Consider the following 23398-nt stretch of genomic DNA (forward strand, 5'->3'; position numbering starts at 1 on the left):
GAAATTCCCAAGGGTATATCCTCATACAGATAACCGAAATAGCAAACCAACCTCATTTCTGGTCCAATCACAGTGCCTGGGAAGCAATGCTGTTGTGGGCCCCAGGTCACATTGTACCAGTTAAGAATGAAACAGCTGTTCCAGATCAAGATGGCAGAGTAGGAAGATCCTGAGCTCATCTCCTCCCTACACACCAAAACTGCCGCTAGATATAGAACACTTATCTCTGAGAATGACCTGAAGACTAAACAGACTTTCTACAGATGAAGAATATAAAGAGAAGGCCATATCAAGACAAGCAGGAGGGGTAGAGAGGTCTAGTCAAAACCCACAACCCCACACCCACAAGAGGGAGGGATATCACAACTGCGGAGGTCCCCGAGGAACAATAGGTCCCAGCCCAGGGGACCTGCATCAGGAAGATGAGCCCCCATAATGTCTGGCTTTGAAAAGCAGTGGGGTTTACATCTGGGAGACCTGGAGGGCTGTGGGAAACTGAGGCTCCACTCCTGAAGGGTTCGCTCTCAAACTTGTTGGCTCCAAGTCCCAGCCTAGAGGCAGCAGCTTGAAAAGCACCTGGGTCATACAAGAAGAAGATTCATTGACTAATTTTAGGATGTGTGCCAGAGGGGCAGGGATCTGGTAGAACTTTCTTTTTTTTTTTTTAATTCTTCCATTTAGCTGACAGGCACCATTTCTGTCACTCTCAGTCAACCTAGCTAACACCATGTGCCCCACCCCTGAGGACCCGCCCCAGCCAGCCCCTCCAGAGCAGCTCCTGCCCCACTCCACCCAGCATGCAATTTCAGCCTACACCAGCACCCCTCCAAAGTGGCTCCCAGTCGCGGGAGCCAGCCCTGCCCACCACTGTGCCCGAAGCAATCACAGCCCAACCACAACATGTGGATGCGTGCAGCCCACACAGGGGATGTCTCTGGAGCACCTGGCTCTGGTGACCACAGGTGTGGCACTGGCCACATAGGCCTTCTACATAAGGCCATCTTTCAAGACTGCTCCCAGGCTTGAAACTGGGACATAACTGATATACCCAATACATAGAAACAAACACAGAATGAGACAAAGAAATATCTTCCAGATGAAAGAACAAGACAAAAACCTCCAAAAAGAACTAAACAAAAAAGAGATAAGCAATTTACCAGATAAAGAGTTTAAAGTAATAGTTATAAAGATGCTCACTGAACTTGGGAGAAGAATGGATGAATTCAGTGAGAACTTCAACATAGATAGAAAATATAAAAAAGAACAAATCAGAACTGAAGAAAAAATAACTGAAATAAAAAATACACTAGAAGGAATCAGTAGCAGATTAGAGGATGCAGAAGAACAGATCAGCAGTCTGGAAGACAGGCTAGCGGAAATTACCCAACTGAAACAGCAAAAAGAAAAAGAAACCAAAAAACTGAGAATAGTTTAAGAGACTTCTGGCACAACATCAAGTGTGCTAACATTCATATTATAGAGAACACAGGAGAAGAGAGAGTAAGGGACAGAAAACCTAGTTGAAGAAATAATAGCTGAAAATTTCCCTAAACGGGTGAAGGAATCAGACATCCAAGTCCAGGAAGAACAGAGAGTCCCAAACAAAATGAACCAAAGAGGCCACCCCCAGACACATTATAATTAAGATGTCAAAAGTTAAAGAGAGAATCTTAAAAGCAGCAAGAGAAAAACAACTAGTTACATACAAGGGAAACACCAGAAGACTATCAGTTGATTTTTCAGCAGTAACTTTGCAGTTTAGAAGGGAGTAGCACAATGTATTAAAAATGCTGAAAGGAAAAAACTTATAACCTATAAGGATACTCTATCCTACAAAGGTTATCATTCAGAATTGAAGGAGAGATAAAGAGTTTTCCAGAAAAGTAAAAGCTAAAGGTGTTCATCACCACTAAACTGGCCTTACAAGAAATGTTAAAGGGACTTCTTTAAATGGCAAAGAAAAGGCCATAACTAGAAGTAGGAAAACAAACTTATGGTTACCAAAGGGGAGAGGGAGGGAGGGACAACTTAGTAGTATGGGATTAACAGATACTACTGTATACGTAAAATATCAATAGGTAAGCAACAAGGATTTACTATATAGCACAGGGAATTATATTCAATATCATGTAATAACCTGTAACAGAATATAATCTAGCAAAAACTATAACTGAGTCACTTTGCTGTACACCTGAACTAACACAATATTGTAAATCAACTATAGTTTAGCTCTGGGGGAAAGAGGCCGGCGGCGGCGGCGGCGGCGGCGGCGGCGGCGGCGGCGGCGGCGGCGGCGGCGGCGGCGGCGGCGGCGGCGGCGGCGGCGGCGCCCGAGCGGCCGGGGACTCCCCTCCCCCGCTGCAGGGTGGTGAGGCGCGGGGCCTGCTGCGACCCCCGCCCACCCCTCGCCCCAGCCGCCGCCTCACCGCTTCCCCTGGTCCGAGCGGCCCCTAGTCCTCCCGCCCACCCGCCCGGCCCGCGAGGAGCGCGGCGCAGTCCGTTGGCCCGCGGGGGGCCGGCCTCCCGGCGTCTTCGCGGCGCCCAAGGACGACCAGGAAGCGGAGCGGCCGAGATGGCGCGTCCGCGTCCCCGCGAGTACAAGGCCGGCGACCAGGTCTTCGCCAAGGTTATAGGGCTACCAGCAGTGGCCGGCGCGGATTGAGGAGCTCCCGGAGGGAGCTGTGACGCCTCCAGCAAATAAGTATCCTATCTATCTACTTTTTTGGCAAAGTATTTGCCAAAAATATTTGAAACTGCATTTCTAGGTCCCAAAGACCGTTTCCCTTATAAGGAATACAAAGACAAGTTTGGGAAGTCAAACAAACGGAAAGGATTTAATGAAGGATTGTGGGAGATAGAAAATAACCCAGGAGTAAAGTTTACTGGGTACCAGGCCATTCAGCAACAGAGCTCTTCAGAAACCGAGGGAGAAGGCGGGAATACTGCAGAGGCAAGCAGTGAGGAAGAACGTGAGAGAGTGGAAGAAAATGGAAAAGGCAAAAGAAAGAATGAAAAAGCAGGCTCGAAACGGAAGTCATACACTTAAAAGAAATCCTCTAAACAGTACCGGAAATCTCCAGGAGATGAAGATGACAAGGACTGCAAAGAAGAAGAAAATAAAAGCAGCTCTGAGGGTGGAGATGCTGGCAATGACACAAGAAACACAACTTCAGACTTGCAAGAAAACCAGTGAAGGGACCTAACTACCGTGTTGAATGCTGCATATTAAGAAAACCACACGAAGGTTATACGTTTGGTTGTCTAATATTCTTGGATTTGATATAACCAACACATAGTCCTTGTTGTCACTGACAGAACCCCAGTTTGTATGTACATTATTCACATTCCTCTCTGCTGTGTTTGGGGGAAAAAAGACATTTTAGCCTTTTTTAAGGTTATTGATTTAATTTCATGTTATTTGGTTGCATGAAGTTGCCCTTAACCACTAAGGATTATCCAGCTTTTTGCACAAGTTTATACAAGTCTAGGCTCCTTTATCAAGGCAGTTAATGTTCATCACTCTCCTGCATTTACTCCACCATCACCAAACACTCAGTTAAATATAAGTTAGCATTTTTTAAAATGACCACTCAACATAATGCTTAAGGGATTTCCTCTCTGTGACAGAACCCAGGAACCAATTCCTAGATACATAATGTTGGCATATTGAAGATGAACTTAAAATTGTTCTTCAGTTTTGAGGCCATGTGTAAAGTTTAATCATATTGTAAAGTATCTATTCCATATTAGAAATAGCTAGTTGACAGCTTATACTTTTCAAAACTCATGTTGTTAATGTACACAAACTCAGTTTCTGTATGTGAAGTTAGTGAGTCTTTTGTGTTACTCCAAAACGAAGGCAATGATTTATTTTTTCCCAGTCTCAATACAATTTGAGCTAGTGACTCAAGCTGGATACTTTACATTTTAAAGCTGGAATCAGCAGTAGCCCTATGGGAAGTAAGACAAAGCATTGCCTTTTAAATACAGACTTTTAAAATGATCTGTTGTTTTCTTTTGGAACTAGAATTAGAATAGCTAATATTCACAAACCATTATTATCTGTACCTTATTGTTGCAATTGTGATAATAGAAAATTTTGTTTATTTTTATGCCAGCTCGTATTGTGAGAACACATTTAGTCAGTTTGGGTTTTATCAATCCTGTTATGCTTGTCCTTGGAACATCTTTCACGTATTCAAGGTTTGTAGTTGAAAACTTTACTGTAAAAAAAATCAAAACCAAAAAAAGTATTGTTTTTACAGAATAAATTTATTGGAATGTGTACTGGGAGTAAGATTTGAGGTTGTAAACAACTAAGTTAGTGTAATTTGGCTTCATATATGTAATGTGAGGTATTAATGTAATTCATATCTTAAAGCAAAAATTGTTAACAGCAAGTTGACAATAGAAAAAATATATATACTTTAGTTTTTTAAAAGTTAGAGAAACAAACATCCAACAGGAAGAAAACCCAACTTTTTTTAACAGAGACAAAACTAAAAAAATAAAAATAAAATAAATAGCGTAGCATTATTGTTTCTATTTATTTAGATTTTAAAGCTTATTTCATCTTTTGTATTCTAAAATGTATGTACACCTCTTTGTAAGAAGGATTCAAAGTGGCTTTGTTTTTTCTAATGAAATAGAGAATGAAAACTAAAATATATATACAAATCTTGGCATTTGTGAAACATGGATGGACCTGGAAGGTATTATGCTTAGTGAAATAAGTCAGACAGAGAAAGACAAATACTGTTTGTTTTCACTAACGTGAAAACAAACAAATGAACAAATAAAACAAAAAACAGATTCATAGGGACAGGGAATAAATGGGTGGTTGTCAAAGGGGAGGGGGTTGGGGGAAGGACAAAATAGATGAAGGAGATTAAGAGGTACAAACTTCCAGCTATAAAATAAATGAGTTACAGGGGTGTAATGTACAACATAGGGAATACAGCCAATAATATTGGAATCATTTTTTATGGTGAGAGATGGTAACTAGACTTATTGTGGTGATCATTTTGTAATTTATAAAAATATCGAATCACTGTGTTGTACACCTGAAACTAATATAATATTGTCAGTTATACTTCAAGTAATTGAAAAAACACGCTTGGACTCAGTTCATCTCTACAACACAGTTCAGGCAGCAATAAGCTTTAAAATGTATTTTCCTTTATAATGCTTCAAATCCTTCAGGTGGCCTAAGAAATTGTTTGTGGTAGGTTGTAATGAGGCTACTATCTCTCAGTTTCAAATCTAACTTTCTAGTTTCAAATCTGCCTTTCCTTGCTGAGGCCAGGACTCTGCAAACCACATTTCTGCTCCAGACCTAGCTCCCTGGTAGCTTTCTCTAGTACCAGGTACTGGAGGAAGAAAAGTACTTCCTGTTTCCCACCTTTCCTGTCAGCGTGAGCTTAGTCATGCTTCTTCATCCCAGCAGTGGCAGCAGATTTCAGGAGCAGTGGTTGATTTCCAGCTTGAAGTTTTTAAAACTTTCCAGGACCCATGTCACCGTGCCACTCAGAGGCACCAGCAGCACCAGCCTGCCAAACTTCCCCCTTCAGAGCTCTGGATTCCACCTCCACGGGACTCTCCTCTAAGCTTTAAAACTGTTTAAATCCCAGCCTCTTTGTGCTTCCAGGCCTAGGGGTGATAGCTGCTTCTGGTGCTTCCCACCTCTCTGATACCTTAGTGTTCCTTTTTTTTGTCTTTTTCAGCCTCCAGTACCCCATTTACAACTATTTAATTACATTTTCTTTGTTAATATTACTGTCTCCTGACAACCACCCCAAATAAGTCTCCTATTATGCTCTACTACTGCTTGTGCCCTTCAGTTTAAATTAAAAATTAATGAATACATACTTTTTTTCTGTCTTCCACTGGTTAGTAAGCTTCATGAGGACTTTAATACTTGCACAGTGAATGAATGATAGATAATTTCAGTTACTGGCGGATCAGTACCTAAATTACATGAGCAACACAACTCGATTCATCATCAGTGAATTCTTTTTTTTTTTTTTTTTCCGTACGCGGTCCTCTCACTGTTGTGGCCGCTCCCGTTGCGGAGCACAGGCTCCGGACGTGCAGGCTCAGCGGCCATGGCTCACGGGCCCAGCCGCGCCGCGGCATGTGGGATCTTCCCGGACCGGGGCACGAACCCGTGTCCTCTGCGTCGGCAGGCGGACTCTCAACCACTGCGCCACCAGGGAAGCCCTGAATTCAATTTTGTAACTGGTTAATTTGAAGTGACCTTGGGACATCCTGTATGGTGGGCAGGCTAATAGCTCCCCAAAGATGTCCACATTCCAGTTCCCCAGACCATGCAAATATATTACTCTACATAGGATAAAAAGACTTTGCCGATGTGATTAGGTTAAGGATCTTGAGATGACATTATCCTTGATTATCCAGGTGGGCCTAAAGTAACCACAAGGGTCCTTGTAAGTGAAAGGAGGAGGCAGGAGAGTCAGAGAAGATATGATGGAAACAGGTCAGGGTGATGTGGCCATGAGTCAAGGAATGAGAGCAACCTCTAGGAGATGAATAAGAAAGGCAAGGAAGCAGATTCTCCCCTGGAGCCTCCAGAAAGAACATAGTCCTTGATTTTAGTCCAGGGAGACTCATTTTGGACTTCTGGTCTCTAGAACTGTAAGGTAATAAACATGTGTAGTGTTGTTTCAAACTGCTAAGTTTGGGGTCATTTGTTACAGCAGAAATAGGAAACTAATACACCTGGTGGAGACGTCTAATAGCTGCAGGTTATACTGGCCTAGTGCTCAAGAGAGAGACAGGGATTGGAGATGGGGGCCTCAGACTTTTCAGCTTACAGGTGATCCTTACAGCTGACAGAGTAGCTGAGATCACAAAGAGCAAAGGGAGTGTTTAGAGTAAGAGGTGAAATGAACCAGTAGCTTGAGCCCTCAGTAGGAGGTGTTATGACGTGTTAATGGAGAGTGCCTGCCTTTCCCCACACCTGTAGTTTGTTCAGTTGGGTTAGGAGGAAAGGAAGGCCACGGGGGCGGGGGGAGGGAAGCAAAGCAGCTGGGTACACCAAAAATGAATTTTAGAACTTTGTCCACAACCTGAGGATAAGTCAAAGAACAATCATGCACGCAGCATTTACTGTCACTCAACACTGCCTGGCAATTCAACCCTATTTCCCTGGTATATTTGTCTTCTCTATTTTACACCTTCTCCTCTGTCTTCAAATTCCCTACACCTCACCCCTCCCCAACTTTCCAGTGATCTTGCCTCTTACTCATTGAGAAGATCAAAACAAATCAGAGAAGAACTGCCCTCATTTGTCTTCTACACTTTCCATACCATCACTATGCACTTGCATCTACCTTATATGCTGTCACTACAGATAAAGCATCCCTCCTACTAAAGGCCAAACCCTCACTTATGCACTGGATCTCTTCCCCTTCTTACCTTGCCCATGGAAATCCCCTCTCTCTCCTACATCATCAATTTCTCTTTTTACATACAAGTATACTTTAGTATCTCTCGTCTTTAAAATGTCCTCCATTGACCACACAGCCTTATTCCACTATTGCCCCAAGTTGCCTACAGTCTCCATTTCTTCACTTTACACTCACCCCTCAAACCATTCCAAATGTTCTCTGGATCCCACTCCTCCCCTGACACTGCTCATGTCAATGCTACCAGTGACCTCCATACTGCTGAATCTAATACTTAACAGCTTCTGTGCTACCATGTACTCCTCCTGCCTCTGTGATTCCTCTTCCTCCTCTACATGATGGGGGCTAGATCTTTGTCTTTGACCCCTTTACCTTTTCTAAGCTACACATTTTCCTGTCATCCAGTAAGTCCTAAGGCTTTAGAGTCCATTTATCATGGCCATGTCTCCACTTTTTCCAAATGCCTACTTGACATCATGGATGTCTCAATGGTATCTGCAACTTAACAAGACCAAACCAAAACTCTTGATTTCCCTCTTCCCAACCTGTTCTTCACAATTTTCACATCTTATGAATGGCACCACCATCCACACAATTTCTGAAGTCAAAAATCTAGAAATTAGCCTTGAGTGTTCTCTCCCTAACAAACTCAATATCCAATTCATTAGCAAGTCCTGTAGAGCAGCAGTTCCCAACCTTTCTGGCACCAGGGACCAGTTTCGTGGAAGATAATTTTTCAAGGGGGTCGGGGGGAAATGGTTGAGGCGGTAATGCCAGCGATGGAGAGCGGCAGATGCCAGCGATGGAGAGCAGCAGATGCCAGCGATGGAGAGCAGCAGATGCCAGCAATGGGGAGCGGCAGATGCCAGCGATGGAGAGCAGCAGATGAAGCTTCCCTCGCTTGCTGCTCACCTCCTGCTGTGTGTGTGTTGGGGGGGCGGGGCGGGCGAAACCCCTGCTGTAGAGTCTACTTCCAAAATAGTCCAAATTAATTTATTCAGTGTTACCCCCTACCCCCAATATCCAAGCCACCTTTTGGCGTGCACTTGTGGAATAGCTTCTTAACTGGTTGAATCAATTAACTTTGCAGGGCTGGCTTTTCGTCATTCGGATCTGAGCTTACACCTAGACCTTCGCACTGCAGCCAATCTAAGCTTACTCTCAATCACTTCATCCTATTTTAACTCTCTACAAAGCACATATCACCGATATTTTGTTTGTCCTCCCTCCTGTTCATTTCTATATTCCCCAGGGCCTACATCACGGCCTGGCAAAGGGCAGGCACATAAATAATTTTTGAACGAATACAAAAGCACATACTGCGTCCCACGGTTGTGCTAATCTATGAGTACTGTACTCTCTTCCCATCTCAGCAGGATACTTTCGTAAATGTAAAATTCCACACTGAGGATTAACTGGATGCATATTACACCGGTTCCCCCACCAGTAACCCGCCTTCCCCTATTTCCCCACCCCTCCCCTTGCAAAAATAAATAATAATAATAATGAGGAGAGATTTGGAAAACGGCGTCATCAATATGGTCTTCTGCCACATTCCGAAGGCTTCATCGAGTTAAACGTGACAGAAACTAACCGCAGCAGCAGCGGAGAGGTAAGGTAGAAGAGTTAGAAGACCTCACCAGCCGCAAGAGCGGACTACAAGTGCTGGGGCGCTGACCGCAAGCACTGCATGCTGGGAGCTGTAGTCTCCCGGGGAGGCCTGGCTCGACGCACCGGGCCCCCGCAGCATGCTGGGAACTGTAGTCGACGGCTGGCAACCCGCCGCGAGGAAGGACCGCAGTTGAGACTCCGCCTCCGCGCTTCCTCATTGCATGCTGGGAACTGTAGTCTTTCTGGGAACCCGCTCCTCCCGGGCCGAGAGGCACCGAGCCTGCGCCATCTTAGGTCCGAGTGCGGCAGTGGAGGCTAGAGCGCAGGCGGGCTCAGCCCAGGCGCCGGCCGGCCGGCCCCGCCCCCGGGGGCCTGGCGCCCGCCCCTCGCTTGGGCCCCGCCTTCCCCCACGTGTCTGCTGCCGGGGGAGGCGCCTGAGCCGGAGCGGGCCGCCTGCGGTCCGGCCCGGTCGGCGCAGAGGGTGTAGTTGGCGGCGCCCGGGAACGAGTCGCTTCCCGATGTTCCCGCCCCGGCTGCCGCGGGCCGCGCTGTGCGCTTAGTGCCCGGCTCCGGCCCCCTGAGGCGTCCGGGGGGCGGTGAGAGCGGCCTCGGCCCCGCGGAGACGAAGCAGCTGGAGGGCGAGGCGGCGGCCGCCGGGAGGAGGATGGGGGCTAACCAGTTAGTGGTGCTCAACGTGTACGACATGGTGAGTACGGCGCCAGCGGCGGGAGCCCGGCCCAGGCCCGCATCCTCTCGCCGGTCGGCTCGGACCCGGCCCCACGCGCTTCCTGCCTCGCGTCGCTGTCTCCCGCTTGGTTCTCTGGTGTGGGGGGAGGGGAGTATTATTTTTTAATCCTTGTAAACGTCGACGCGCTTGTTAGCGTTGCCCAGTCTGCCCCGGGGCTTTGGCCAAGACTCGGTTCGTCTTGAACCTCTCGCGTGCCCCGACTTGGCCCGGACCCTGGGCTGGGCCCGAACCTCTTGTCCCTTCCGCGAAGCTTGGGTCGCGGGCCGGACTTCCCACTCCACACGGACTCCGGGGCAGCCCCGCTTCTCCCACGCCGACTGCCTACTCTGCCAGACCAGCCCAAGACTTCAGAAACTCCCAAGCTCTTGTAAGTCCACAAAGTCACCGCTTGTGATGCCTGTGTTAGAGTCTCTTTAAAGGTGAACAGGAGCCAAGACACCCTTGCCTCCAAGGCAACCTCATTAAAATGAATGAGGCTAAAATTTATCCAGAAAATAGCCCAGCAGAATTATTTAGGGATCATGGTGGTGCTCCTTTCCTGGATTTTGGAGACCACTTTCCAGGTGATGCAACAGGTATGTGACGTGACCACAAGAGAGGGACTCGAAGAACTTTGTTGTCATCTAACTTTGGAGTACTGTGAGCACACAGAATTGAGTCCAAGGATTGGTTTGCGTTATAATTGCCATTGAAATACCCAGTACACAGTTATTGTTGCAGTTAGATGCGTGTTTGGGTTTGTTTGCTTTCGGTTGATAAGTTTTTGTTTTATAAGGGATTCCCTTCTACCTGCGATGTTTAAAATTTCTTGTTAAGTGGATTGACAAATGAAAAAGTCCCCAACATTATTTTTGTTGTCTTAAAGATGCAGAAGAGCAAAAATACTGGAGGTCAGGAGTCTCGGTTCTCATTCACAGATCTAACATTTTTGCTCCCTTGTATTGTTTTTAAGTTTTTAAATTTACACTGTAACATCTTGGGTAGAAAGGGATTCCCATGCCACAATCTGGGAATTATGTGAGAAGGCCATAAGAACTGCTTGAGATTTGAGATCAGATCTCTGTTGAGTTCACATATAAACTTGGGAGGTGAAAGGAGATGGGTTAACATACAGAGAAAAGTGGCACATGATAGAAAAAGTTACAGAGAAGACTGTAATTCTCTAGAGTAATAATTCTCTAGAGTAAATAATTCTCTAGAGTAAAACGTTTTGTGGATAGCTGTGGATGCCTTTATTTTCCAAGAATTTTTATTGCTCTTTTATTGTTTCTGTTTACCCTCCTCCCTACCACGCCCCCAGTGATCTGAATTTGGTTTCTTGTTTATTCGTGAAGATTGTTACAAACCATCTGTCCCTCGGGATATATTCTGCTCTTGAGAGCACAATATCCCTTTTCTTCTAGATTATTAAACCCCGTTAGAAATTAGGATTATGCAATGGCCAGAGGACCACGGTTTCATAGCCTAAAAGAAGTCTGTGAAAGTAGAGGAAGAGAGTGTTTTGCTTTTTTAATAAAACTGAAAGTACATTCTTTGGCTTTTAATGGCCTTTTTTACACTTTAGGTATTCTGTGAATCACAAAAATCATTGCCATGTGGTAAATGTAGGAAAAGCTAGAGATGATATTAAAACCAGTATATTTTAAAGGGAGGAGTGTTCTGAAAGATTTCAAAAATATTAACTGGATGACAAAGATCTTATTCTTCACATCACTTTTGTAAAGTAGGTAGTTACAAAGGAAGCAGAGAATAGGGTAGGTTAAACCTTCCCAGGTAACTATGAATAGGATCTAGAATTTCTAGACCACAGTCTGTTTCATTATTTTCTCTACTGAATAATTCCTGTGTCAACAGGAGGAGAAGGAGCATGTGAATGTTTATTATCAGAATGGAAACTAGCTGAATTATATGACTTCTAATAAACTTCCTTTTATATGTTCTTTTAAGGGCTTTTGGTCTGTGAGTGTTTTGTCTCACTAACTCAGCAACCTACAGTTATTTAGTTAGGACCCTGTAAAAGTCACAAAAATTAATTACCCTTTTTTTCTTTAAGGAATTTAGAAAGTCATAGGGGAGTTAACAATACAGTAGTAACAGTAGTAACAATTCAAAACAGAATACCATGCTTTTGATAAGAGGAGAACAAGATGTAAAGGAGAAGACTGAGTGTGCTTGTAGGATCAGGGAATGCTGAAAGATAAAGGGGGCAAAACCTGAAGGATTGGTAGGATTTCCGCAGGCAGGGAACATTCAGCATGAACACTGGCAGGAGTAGGAAGGCATAGGTTGGATTTGGGAAATCCAGTATAGCGAGAGTGTAGGATGCATGAAAGGAGACAAAACTTTCAGTTTGATTAGAATTTTTATTATTTGGGGCTGAGGGGCTGGGCTGCGAGCCAGGGGGAACCATTTAAAGTTTTTGTGGGGAGGAGCAATGTGATCAGAGTTACGTTTTAGAATTAAGACCAGTGGGTTGAGGTACAAATTTGTATCTATTACACTCTCATTTTTCTCAAGCCAGTTTTGGTTTTTGAAACATTTTTGCTTGATGTCAAGGGCAAATTCCTTTTATCTTTGGTAGTACTTCCTATTCATCATAAATGACTTTGATGAGGATTACTGTGGTCTGTCTGTACAGGCCTAATACATCAACTATCTATCTAGTCCAGACTTGGTAAACATGAAAATCAGCCTTTGATTTGCACTTAATAATCACTGTTTATAGGGACGTCTTGCGGTGTATCCTTGTACCTCTTTCTCTGTGAGACTGTTACTTGCTCTAGGTGACTGTAATTTTCCTGTTCAGTAGATTGGGAGCTGTTCATCATTTCTTTTCTCCCATAACTCTGCCACATACATGAAAATAATTGTATCAGGGTCATCTGAATTAACTTTCTTCTCATGAAGAAACAGTATAATCCTCAAAAGGTTACTTAATCTTACACAGTGCTGCTTAATTATTGCTTGCTGCCTTCTCAGTGATTATGTTCCTCTCTGTACTTTGGGGTAATCTACCACCAATAAAACATGTCCTGGAGTTATTTTCCAAGTCTTGGGAATGAGGTTATTCACATATTGCTAACTTACTGGCATACATAGTAAAGCAGGTGATTCAGATTAGTTTCCCTTGCTGGGCCAGTCTCTGGTATAGTCACTTTAGCACAAAGTCTTCATGTGTCATAGATCCAGATTTTGTGCTACTAAGGAATTTTTATAAAGTAAGAATATGCAGTAATATGATGACGTTTGTAGATTCATTCCGTAAACAATTTTCTTCCTATTGTTAAACAGTACCTGTACATCTTCAGAGTCTTAACAGAAAAGAAACACTTTCTAGGACTCTTCAAATGAGGAAGTTTTTGTCTGGACTCCATTCTTTTGATCCTCCTGTCTGCATTACACTTCTAGAGAGTGTGAGGCCATGCAGGTGTGACATGGTCTGACTTCCCGTACATCTGTAGATCTGTACATCTGTAGATCTGTACATCTGTAGATCTAATTCAGACTTTCTGAAAGAGTTTCAGACTCATTTAAATATACTTTTCACCTAAGTGATTCCATAATATTATTAAACAACATGTCCAGGAACAAACTTCTTTTTCCCTTTTCTCCTTTCCTGACTTCAGACCCTTCCCCGTTACTCTACCGAACCCCCCCAGTCCCCCACATTTCTTGTTAAAGGCCCATTTCCTACCAATCCCCCACTATCTCCCCTCCCCCCAACATATACTCTTTATGCTCACACAATGAAATTTTTAAGTTATCCGAGTAAGCTATACTGTACCCAGGTTCTTTCACACATGCTGATCCTTCTGTGTGGAATGTCCTATTCCAGCGTTGATCAGTATGACCCCCTGCTCCTAGCTGTAGCTTAGCCTTTATTCATCAGACTTGGCTTAACTTCTGTGCCCTAGTTGTAATTTCTACATGTCTCAATCACTGCATGTATTATAATTCTGTGCATCCCACTAAACTGTAAGTTCCTTGATAGCATCATACTATCACCAGTGTTTAGAACAGGGCCTGTCGCTAGAATGTGTTCTGTAAGTAAATCTTTACCAGATGAATGGGATTTTAACTAGGCAGTTTTGTTAGGAATGGTGCTAGTACTTGAATGGCCTGAAAAGGTCATCTGTTCCCTCTTCTCCCTGTGTCAAATGCCTATTTCTGGGTTTTTTTCCTTGTACTTTTACTTAGTTTATTGCAGGATTTTAGCTTTATTGGACCAAGAAGGGAAGTAAGATAGCAAAATAACATCAATTATTCTTCTTTGACATTGTTTTTTTGTTCTGTTTTGTTTTGTTTTTAACACTGTGTAACTAGACTGAAGAAATGTTCTTAATCTGTTTATTCTTTGAACTTGGATTTTAGTCACTCCTTGGAAGATAATCCCTTCAAAAACATTGTCAGTTCCTGAATTTTAATAAGATTTAACTAGTTAATAGGAACTAGTCGTAACTTTCTTGTACCAAGTATGCTTCTTGGGCCAGTGACTTTCCTACCACTTGATATAGAAACAGTGACCCGTGAGTCTAGCTAAAAAAAAAGAAAAAGGGCAGTCATAAATCAGCCCTCCTGTGTTATCTCTGACAGTATCTCCTTTTTTCTTTTCTTTCTTTCTTTTTTTTTTTTTTTGGTTTAGTGTATAAAAGAATCCAGTCCCTCTATATATTTGTTTTATATTCCTGCAATAACAAATTGCCCAAAACTTAGTGGTTTAAAGTAATGCAGTTTTATTCTCTCACATTTCTGTAGGTCATGCATTCAGGTGGACTAGGCTGGTTCCTTTGCTCCAGATCTCACAAGGCTTGAAAGCAAGGTGTCAGCTGGCCTAGGCTGTGGGGGACACATCTGCTGCTAAGCCCGTTAGATTGTTCCCAGAATTCAGTTGCTTGCAGTTGTAGGGCTGAGGTCCCATTCCTTGTTTTGTCAGCCGAGCCTCTCTCAGATGCTTAAAGCCTCTTGCATCCTTCATCCTCAAACCAGCAATAATGCATTGATTCCTTCTCACACTTCACATATCTCTGGCCTCCCCTTCTCCCACATGTTTCCTACCTCCATCCAGTAAAAGTTCTCTGCTTTTAAGGGCTCTTATAATTAGATGAGACCCACAAGGATAGTCCAGGGTAGTATCTATCTTAAAGTCTGTATCCTTACATCTGCAAAGTCCCTTTGTCATGTAATATAGCATATTCACGGGTTCTGGAGAGCAGGATCTGGACATCTTAAGGAGTCATTCTGCTTACCACACCATCTGTGAAAGGTATTTTGTAAACCCCAAAATGTTCAGTGTTCCCTTTTAGCAGTCCCTTGACTTGGCGTGGAATAAATGTTAACCTAGTAATTTAAAATGGAAAATTTGAGGTACAGTCATCCCTCAGTATCCATGGGGGAATTGGTTCCAGGATCCACCCTAGATGCCAAAATCTGCAGATGCTCAAATCCTGTGGTTGACCCTCCATATGCGCAGGTGTGGAACCTGTGGATATGGAGGGCTGACTGTATGTTATTGAAAAAAATCCACGTATTAAGTGGTCCCGTGTTGTTCAACCGTCACCTGTATTCAGAAAGTAAAGTATGGGAATCTTTTATGATTGGCAAATACTCCGATGTTAAGGGTCCAAGCATGCTGATGACTACAGACCCTTCAAACTGCAGTGGTATAGTGTATATCAATCTCGAGGTCACGTGTTGATGGATAAAGTTAACAGTATAGAATTCAGTGAAACTTATAAATTAAGTACTTTAAATACTAAGGAGAGCCTACTATTTTAGGTGAAATCTTTTGTTAAATGGATTTTTCTTAAGACAGGTTATACTTACACTTTCCATTTGTTGACTGTCAGATTTTCTATAAGAATATTTAAATTTCAAAGCACCATTATTGTTCAAGTATCACCCAGCTGGTTACTAGAATATAAAGAGAAGACTGCCAAAATAATCTTAAACTATGAGAAAGGCAGAACAATAATAAAGGGAAACGAGATACATGTCAATAATTTTGTTTCAATTTATTTGGAATGTATTTTGGTGTATGACTGTGATAGTCCCCTACCCCCAAAACAATAACTCAAAACTTAACTAATTAACCCCACATTATTTGAAATAAAAGTCTCTCCTCACTAAATTGTGATGTCATCCTTATCATAATACTAAATTCTTGCCCATACAGGATTGATTCTAGTCTCATTACTACAGTATTTTAATTATTATAATCTCACAATATATTTAGTATATGGCTGGGCCAGGTTCCCTTTCTTATCATTCCAAAGTTTTCATGGCTGTTACTCATTTTCTTTTTTAGAAGTACTTTGTAAGGCTCTGAAAAAATTGCATACTTTTTTGTCTTTTTTTTTTGACTTTGTTAAAATACACATAAAATTTACTGTCTTAACTATTTTTACCTGTGTAGTTCCGTGTATAACACATTGTTGTGCAACCAATCTCCAGAACTTTTTCATCTTGCAAAAGTGAAACTATACCCATGAAACAATTTCCCACTTCCCCTTCCCCTCAGTCCCTGGTTATTCCCATTCTGCTTTCTTTCTCTGTGAATTTGACTAGATGCCTCATATAAGTGGAATCATACATTATTTGTCTTTTTGTAACTGACCTATTTTTCTTTGCATAGTGTCCTCAAGTTTCATCCCTGTTGTAGCATGTGTCAGAATTCCCTTCCTTCTTAAAGGTGAATAATATTCCACATTTTGTTTATCCGTTTATCTGTTGATGGACACTTGTTTGCTTCCACCTTTTGGCTATTGTAAATAATGCTGCTGTGAACATGGGTCTACAAATAAATCTGTTCAAATCTTTGCTTTCAGTTCTTTTAGCTGTATACCCAGTAGCCCACAAGATTTTTTTTGTTTTATGACATTTCAGTCTCATGTCATCCCTAGAAAGGCTTCCCCTAGCCTAAAATTATAGAAATAATCTACATGTTTGTTCCCAAGTGGAAAACCAGTACTAATTATTGAATGATCCATGGTTCCCCATGTTAATTGGAGGTACGTGCCACGTTTATCCTGTCTTAAATTATCATGGATATATAAATCTATTTGACTTTCTATACTGTTCATTTATTTAGTTACCACTTCCTGCACCATTACAGATGTTTAATTGCAGTATTCTACTGTGTTTTGATAACTGGTGATAAGTTTCTCATATTCTCTTTCAGAATTCTCTTTATTTTTCCCACACATTTGTTTTTCAAATAAAATTTAAAATCAATTTGTAAAAAATGTCATTGAAAATTTAAGTGTAATGACATTAAATTTATGAATAATTTTGGGGAGAATTGATAGATTTACAATATTGAGTCTTTTCCCGTAATAATAAGAGCTAACGGGACTTCCCTGGTGGTCCAGTAGTAAAGATCCCGCGTTACAATGCGGGGCACAGGGGTTTGATCCCTGGTCGGGGAACTAAGATCCCACATGCCGCGGGACAGCTAAGCCTGAGCTCGCACACCTCAGCTAGAGCCTGCACGCCTCAACTGGAGCCTGCGTGCCGCAAACTACACAGCCCACGCGCTCTGGAACCCAGGCGCCACAACTACAGAGCCCATGTGCCCTGGAGCCTGCGCGCCACAACTCGAGAGAGAAACATGTACGCCACAACTAGAGAGAAGCCCACGTACCACAACAAAGAGCCTTGTGTGCCACAGTGAAAGATCCCGCATGTCTCAACGAAGATTCCACGTGCCGCAACTAAGACCCAACGCGGCCAAAAATAAATAAATTAAAAATAAATAATAAATAAACCTTTAAAAAAAATTAGAGCTAACATTTTTGAATGTTTTCTGTATGCCAGCCATTGCAATAAGCCATTCCCTCATATCCTTTTTAAAAATGATGAAACTGGGGCTTAGTTGAAGAATGTGCTCAGAATCATGCCATAAGTGATAGAGCAGTCTTGAACCAAGAGCTCTGACACTAAAATCTGTGCCCTTAACCACCATATAGCTGCCCTCATCCTTGGAAAGTGCTGTGTTTCTCTTTTTATTTGTCCTAATCTTACACCCATTCCTAAACTAACTTTCACTGTGCTCTTTGGAACTCATGAATGAGTAGTGATTTTTAAAATCCCCTACATCCTAAACCTTTTCTGTAAATGGTCCTCTGATGGTTAATTTTAGGTGTCAACATGGCTAGGGCAGAGTACCCAGTTTTCAGTCAAACAGCAGTCTAGATGTTGCTATGAAGATATTTTTTAGATGTGATTAATATTTAAATCAGGAGACTGAGTAAAGCAGATTATCCTCCATAATGTGGGTGGGCCTCATCCAATCAGTTGAAGATCTTAAGAGAAAAGACTGCGGGTCCGTAAGGAAGAAAGAATTCTGCTGCCAGACGAGCTGTAACATCACCTCTTCCCTGCCTTTCCTGCCTGCTCTCCTGCCCTGCAAATTTCACACTTGTCATCCCCCACTATCACGTGAGTCAATTCCTTAAAATAATCACTCCCTTGTTCTCCCCCTACCGTCTAAGTTAGATTTTGTAGTCTACCATTTTAATCATTCCCTCTGTCATATTTGTCTGGCAAATGTTGTTAAATTGAACTCTCCATGTCCTCTACACCTCAGCAGACAAATGCAGCTAGAGAAAAATATACAACCATACAGACTAATCTCACTTTAAAATCATGACCACAAACCCCAAGAGGACCCCAAGTGCCGTCTGGCAATGCTTCCTTATTTCTATGGTCAACTGACTTTCCCACTCTCCAAGGCAACTACAGTATTTCATACTCTCTCCCCACATTCCTTACTGTCAGCTGATGGCTTCACTGCTTATTTCACTTAAATTAAAAAAAAAAAAAAGCGATTGAAGAGAATTTTCTCATCCTTCCACCACCGCTGTTCACCTCCCTCCTATTACATGGAAAGGGAACGCATTGCCGGTGTCCCTGCCTGAGGTCAAACCTTCCACTGTGTGCTGAAGCCCATGCTCTCCTATGCAAGGACTTTGCTTTTCTTCTGTTCTCTCTCAGTTTTTCCCCCTCTACTGTCATTCCAGTCAGCATATGAATATGCTGTAATATTTTCCAGTCCTTATTATCTCTGTTTATAAATTCTTCACTCTGCAGTGAGCTTGAGGGTAGAGAGAGTGTGTTACTCTTCTTTTTATTCCCAGACCTTGGGACATAGTGATCACTTTAAAAAGGTTTGTGGACTTACCTGAAGTTCCCCTAGGACTTGTCGTCCTAAAACAGTTTCTCCCTCCACTGTGTCCTCTTGTTCATTGCTGCTACTTGCAGGATGGAGAAGCATGCTGCTGGACACCTGCAATGGCTTTGGGTTTCAACCCTGTGGCTGGCTGCTCACCTCCGGGGACGTGCTTTGCTCTGGTGTCTTGACGGGTCTCCCTAGCCAGTCAGGTGGCAAGTGAGAGTCCCAAAGCATCCACACTGGTTCAGAACAAGAGTATCGATGTGAGAAAGAGTCAGGGCTGAGACAGACCTGGCTTCTCCTTGGTCACGCCTTCTCTACCTTCTCCTTGGTCACGCTTACTGTGTGGAATCTGTTATCGGAAGTAGTGAAATGCAGTTCTTTGTGGTTTAGCCTGGCATCAGGCTGCATGGATTTGTATTCTACCTCCTGCGCTTTAGCTGTGTGACTTTAGGAAAATTACTTAACTTCTCTGTGCTTCTATTTCTTTCTAAAATGGGAATAGAACTTCCCTGGCAGTCCAGTGGTTAAGACTCCACGCTTCCAATGCAGGGGGTGCTGGTTCAATCCCTGGTCACGGAGCTAAGATCCCACATGCCAGGCAGCACGGCCAAAAATTTTAAAAATAAAATAAAATGGGAATAGTACTGTACCTAGCTCATAGGGTTTTTTTAAGGATCATGAGTCAATTTGTGTAAAATGCATAGGATGATACCTGGCACATGATAAGCACTAGAAAGTGTTGGCTATTGTTATCGCTAGTGTTGTTATTTGCAGGTTTGTAGAAGCTAAATGAGCTTCCATTTGTATACTTTCAGCCGTTGCAACACTTAATAACTCAAGTTTTGGAATTTCATCAGTTTATCTAAAGGAGTGTTAGTACACAGAACAAAGTGCTACCCAGATTTAAGCATTAAAAGCAGGCTGTTGAATGGAGAGCAAACTAGGGGTTACCAGTTTGCAGGGGTGCGCAAAAGGGTACAAATTTTTGGGTGTAAGATAGGCTCAAGGACATATTGTACAACATGGGGAATATAGCCAGTATTTTATAACAGCTGTAAATGGAAAGCAACCTTTAAAAAATTGTATAAAAAATTAATAGTAAATTTAGATTTAAAAAAATGTGGGCTGTTGTACACTTGACACCATCTCCAAGATCTCCATCGTACTATATGTATAAAATTGAGGTTAATTGTATATCCTTTTTTTCCCCTTTGTGTGTTAGAGTTGACAGCTGGTCTTCAGCCTTTCTGCCAGATGAACTTAATGCTTCTAATTTATATAAGTCTTTAAATATTTGTGGAAACTAAAAATAAACAACTTAGCTTGAGATTGGTTTGTATACCGTAGTGTAATTATAATTTCTAGCTCACTGTCCAACACTGAGTTAAATGAACCACCAGATAAAGTTAAGATGTTAATTGTCTCCAGCAGTTCTCAGTATAATCTGTTGTGTGTATTCTAGTCTACTGAATAGTATAAAAAGAGTTGTCTGGTTGAAGTACAGTCGAAATTCTAGTTTCCAGAAGGAACATATCTTCTAGATTTTCCCACTCCTTCAGATTTGAGGGTTAGTTATAGCTCCCAGAATAGGAGGTCTCTACATTACTAAACTAGTAATAAGGTAGGCATGTCACATGGCATTTAGGCAAGAGTAAGTGATGGCTATTTCTTTTTACTTGCGATGGTATATGATGGGCCACCATAATTTCACATTTAAGGAAAAATAATGAACTAATAGTATTGATCTCCATCTTATTCTGAAGTTTCAGGGTACTTCAAGATCATGTAAAGAAAATCAAAGCCACATGAGACTGTTAGGAAGTAGTCATGTGACTTCAAAAGGCACTAGGTGAAGGCTAAGAAACCTGGGCTCTGTTTACAGTTTAGCCAGTCATTATGTGGCCTTGGGCACAGATTACTTGCTTGAATATCCCATAATTGATTTACATATTTTATGTGGACTGTTATTATGAAAGAATAAGTGAAAGCATGTGTTAGAGTAACCCAAAAAGAGTTATTAATTTATTAGATATACACATACTTGTTTTAACACTTGTCAAATTTTGACTGATTGTTTACATTCTTAATGAGTTCCTTATGGGCAAGGACAGTGAGTTAATCATCCTTGTATCCCCAGTGTCTAGCAGAGTCCCTGACATACATTTTATTGAATCAAAGTTCTCTAACTTGCTTTATTTATAGCTTTGTAGGTAAGTAAAAATTTTAAATGAGATTTAAATTGAGATGCAATTTAGGGGAACCTTCTAGAACTGTTTCTCAATTTTATCCTGGACCAACTAAAATACACATTTTACATAATACTTACTATACACACATGTAACTGAAACCAGATGTTCAGGAAACACCTTGCTGTGTGTGATGTCCTCTGATAAGTTCTATTGCATTATGTTTCATTCATTTAAAATAATGCTGGTGGAACCCACTGAAATGATTTTAGGATTCTTTAATGGGTTTTAAACCTACAGTTTAAAAGATACCTCTCAGGAAGGCAAGCTCCATGAGAACAGGAACTTGATCATGTTCACTTCTGTATTGCTAGTTCTTAGCACATAATAGGTGTTCAGTACATATATCTTGAATGAGAGAAAGAATGGAGTTGTTTTCCCATGGGTCATGTTTAAGAACAGGACAAAGGGAAAAGCATTACATATTCCTTGCTACATTTCAGCTCATCAAGTATTTGAGTGATCTAAGTACGATATAATACAATACACTAAGCAACATGGAAGGTACAGAATTAAGTAAGACTTGGTCTCAGATCTCATGCAGTTTTAGAACCCAATCCACGAGGACAGTCAGGTGCAAATAGGCCTTCTTAAAAGGAGTTTCAGGGTTTTACCAAAATTTTTATTTCACACAACTAAATTAAGTGCCTGATACGAGAGATTTTCCAGAACATGGTTTTCTGGTGTAGATGTGGCTCAGGACCAAGAATTGGCAGTACCCTGCCCCATCTACTTATCATCACTAGTAGAGTCTAACGGTGGCTAATATAAAATAGGGTTAGTCTTAAAAATATTCAAGGGGCATTTGGTTCACTGTTGATTTGACTTCTAAAAATCTGTTCTCCTTTAAATAACTTAATTCACAGTCATCCTATGTCTAGCTTGTTGTGGGAGGGTCTTAGAAATTAGATCCTTTGGTAAACATAATAATTTGTTTTTGAAAATTAGTTTGCATAGTTAGTAAACAGGAGGAAGCTTTAGCTCTGTACAAAATACACGTCACCACATTTTCCTTGGTTTCTTAGATTATCGTGTCAGTATGTAGTTAGGCATATTCACACTTGTGAGGTCAGGACAGTGCTTAGGAGCTTTTTAAGACTCAGAGTACAGTTCTTAAGAAGGCCAGTCTTAGGCTAACTTTAAATTTTATCATCAAAACTGAGACTAAAGAGTAAAAGAGGGTGCAGGCGTAATGGTTGTATTGAAGCAAACGTAAACTGGGACTGTCCCAGCAAACAAGGAAGTTTGGCTAGGCTAGCTTTTGTGCATATGTTTGTGTTTGGCTACACTGTCTCAAAAAGAAAAAAAAAATTTTTTTTTACAGAACATTTATAAAACTTTATATTTAGGGCTTCCCTGGTGGTGCAGTGGTTGAGAGTACACCTGCCGATGCAGGGGACACGGGTTCGTGCCCCAGTCCGGGAAGATCCCACATGCCGCAGAGCGGCTGGGCCCGTGAGCCATGGCCGCTGAGCCTGCGCGTCCAGAGCCTGTGCTCCGCAACGGGAGAGGCCACAACAGTGAGAGGCCCGTGTACCGTAAAAAAAAGAACAAATTTATATTTATAAAACACTATTAACTAAAAAATTACAAATCTTTCATAATCAGGAGAGATTATGTACTCTAAAAAATTGAGGCTTAATACCTACTGTTATCAACAATTTATAAATAACTTTGTAATGAAAATGTTTTTGTTACATAAAGACTTTTTTTTTCTAAGACAGAAAGTTGGCCATGTGCTTATTAGATAATATTTTCAGGTAGTGAAAAGATTGGACATTTTCTTAGAAATAATTATTATGGAATAGAATCTATATATTTCTTATAGTATAAAGCAAATTAACAGACATAGCACTGGATATTCGTGATTTCATCTAAAAAAGATACTAGAAATTCTTTTCATTCAGTGAGTTTTTATTGTCTCTCTGCTTTATGACTAACCTGATGCTAAGGCACCATAGATAGCATTAAATATGATTTACTGTCAGTATTAAATAGCATTTGCTGTAAGGTTATCTGGGGCTAAATCCAGTGGTACCAGAAAGACTTCATAAAGTAGTTTAACAGTGTGAACATCAAGGACAGTTTTATATTAGATGACACTATAATAATTATCCCACAATCTCTACTAGTCACAGTTTATTTTGGATTTTTTTTTTTTTTTGCTGTACACGGGCCTCTCACTGTGTGGCCT

The 23398-nt window shown here is 41.7% G+C and overlaps 1 protein-coding gene and 1 pseudogene across 2 annotated transcripts in view; both read left to right on the forward strand.

Annotated features, from left to right (window-relative positions):
• The first annotated feature begins 2539 nt into the window (after window positions 1-2539).
• On the forward strand, window positions 2540-3406 carry LOC137212107 (hepatoma-derived growth factor-related protein 3 pseudogene; annotated as a pseudogene).
• A 6046-nt stretch (window positions 3407-9452) lies between these two features.
• The window catches only part of DESI2 (desumoylating isopeptidase 2), a 42325-nt gene continuing 28379 nt past the window's right edge, over window positions 9453-23398 (forward strand). Inside the window, exon 1 of one of the 2 annotated variants that reach the window (XM_067729522.1) lies at window positions 9453-9744. In XM_067729522.1, the coding sequence (XP_067585623.1) occupies window positions 9703-9744 (42 nt within the window). In that variant the 5' untranslated portion in view covers window positions 9453-9702. The remainder of the gene's footprint in view (window positions 9745-23398) is intronic. The other variant, XM_067729521.1, reaches the window with a different exon arrangement.

The sequence above is a fragment of the Pseudorca crassidens genome, chromosome 2, assembly GCF_039906515.1.
Source record: "Pseudorca crassidens isolate mPseCra1 chromosome 2, mPseCra1.hap1, whole genome shotgun sequence".
NCBI classification, from domain to species: Eukaryota; Metazoa; Chordata; class Mammalia; order Artiodactyla; family Delphinidae; genus Pseudorca; species Pseudorca crassidens.